Source organism: Penaeus monodon, chromosome 25 (genome assembly GCF_015228065.2).
Source record: "Penaeus monodon isolate SGIC_2016 chromosome 25, NSTDA_Pmon_1, whole genome shotgun sequence".
Taxonomy (NCBI): domain Eukaryota; kingdom Metazoa; phylum Arthropoda; class Malacostraca; order Decapoda; family Penaeidae; genus Penaeus; species Penaeus monodon.
In genome coordinates, this window is record NC_051410.1 from 18,922,076 (window position 1) to 18,923,689 (window position 1,614).

Sequence of the window (1,614 nt, forward strand, 5' to 3'; positions counted from 1 at the left end):
ATGAAAAAAATGACAAGACTCAACTACATTGGGTTTAGCATGTACCTAGCACCAATGGGTTAACACTATACAAACTAATATATAAATTACTTGAATTGGTCTGATCCTTTGTTTGTGACAGTCCACTGTTTTTTAAAGCTTGTTGTAATATATCCCCATCGTTCCCACTCTCTGCAAGCACCCCTTGCTCTGATCGGATGCCCTGTAACAAGAAAATTATATTAGAGATTCAAACTACTGTCAGGTCTTGTGGCAAATCTGTTAATGTTATAAACTGCAATTAAAAGACAAAAAAATAATGATGTAATCATTGTACTTTGAGCATACATATAATATATTTGTCAAATGTTTCTTCAATAGAAATCTAATAATAGAACAAAGTCTACACTTAATCCTTGAAATAAATGTTGTTATTTTTAATCACCAAACATTTTCTATTTTACCAATATTATCTTAATGAAATATCACATCCAGCTTCAAGCATCCATGCCATTACTTGGATAAACCTCCCAACAAATCTAAATTTCAACAGTATTAACACAATGGGTATGGGCTGCTGGTAGGCATGGGTGGCCTGCATGCCGTGTATGTAATTTCTTATAAAGATGCAAGTAGTAAGATTTTCTGGCATAAGTCTGTTTATGATAATATAACTGTATATTACCTTTCTATGTACATAAATAAAAAATAATACAAATAAGTGGTAAAAAGGTACAAGGCAATCATTTTGCTGTGTAGAATTATCAATTTCAATTTTCTCTAAACACTGTACTTTTAAATATAATTTTCAAGATCACTTTAAAATCCTAATATACCAAATGGCACCTATACATGCAATACCAACTGTTGTACTGCCTCTATAATTCAGCATTTTTATGCCTCTGTCACAGTTGATGTGCTCAAGCCTTCAGAATGTATAGATAAAAGATTAGTTTTCCAACAATTTCCATGGAAAACAACAATTTTCAAACCAAATTCAAATACAATAAGGAAAAAGTACATCTGCTATACATGTGTGACCCCATTTTCATAGCATTGCACACTGCACATATTTTACAACATTAAAGTGAACTTGTGCACTTTTAATACTGAGCTTGGTCTACCTGTTCTCGCTGGCCAGTTTTCTCCAAGTCTAGGATTTCCTTGATGACATCTCTGATATCTGATGATACATTTAAACCCTACAGAGAAAAAAAAACAAAGAATAACTAAAGGACAAAGACATCAAATGATTTATAAGAATATCTTATACACTTACTTTTCAAAAAAATAGAAAGTTCAAGTTTATTATGTCTCTATTCATACATAAATAATATATGCCTTTTTAACATTAAAAAAGGTTAGGCTACCAAAAAGTCACTGTACTGTAAGACATTTTTCTGTATAAAAAGTTATCCACAGATAAGAAAGTCTCTGTTTTATATGCACAAAAAGATAAACTAATTTCAACATATTCTTACAATGACTGCTTCTGTGGAGTGTGCCCTTGACTTGTGGGCACTGAGGCTTCCAGAGCTCTTAAACACACATGAACATTCATCACACTCAAACATTTGTACACCAGCTAAATTCACAGGGTGGACGCGTTTTATGTGGCAACGCAAATTACCTGGA

General features: G+C 32.4%; 1 protein-coding gene across 1 annotated transcript in view; it reads right to left on the reverse strand.

The window, feature by feature from the left end:
• LOC119589339 (zinc finger protein 236-like) overlaps positions 1–1,614 on the reverse strand; it is a gene marked incomplete in the record, with an annotated part of 34,598 nt that overhangs the window by 20,012 nt on the left and 12,972 nt on the right. Inside the window, 3 exon segments of the mRNA XM_037937958.1 lie at positions 91–202; positions 1,104–1,181; positions 1,461–1,609. Coding sequence (XP_037793886.1) covers positions 91–202; positions 1,104–1,181; positions 1,461–1,609 — 339 coding nt within the window.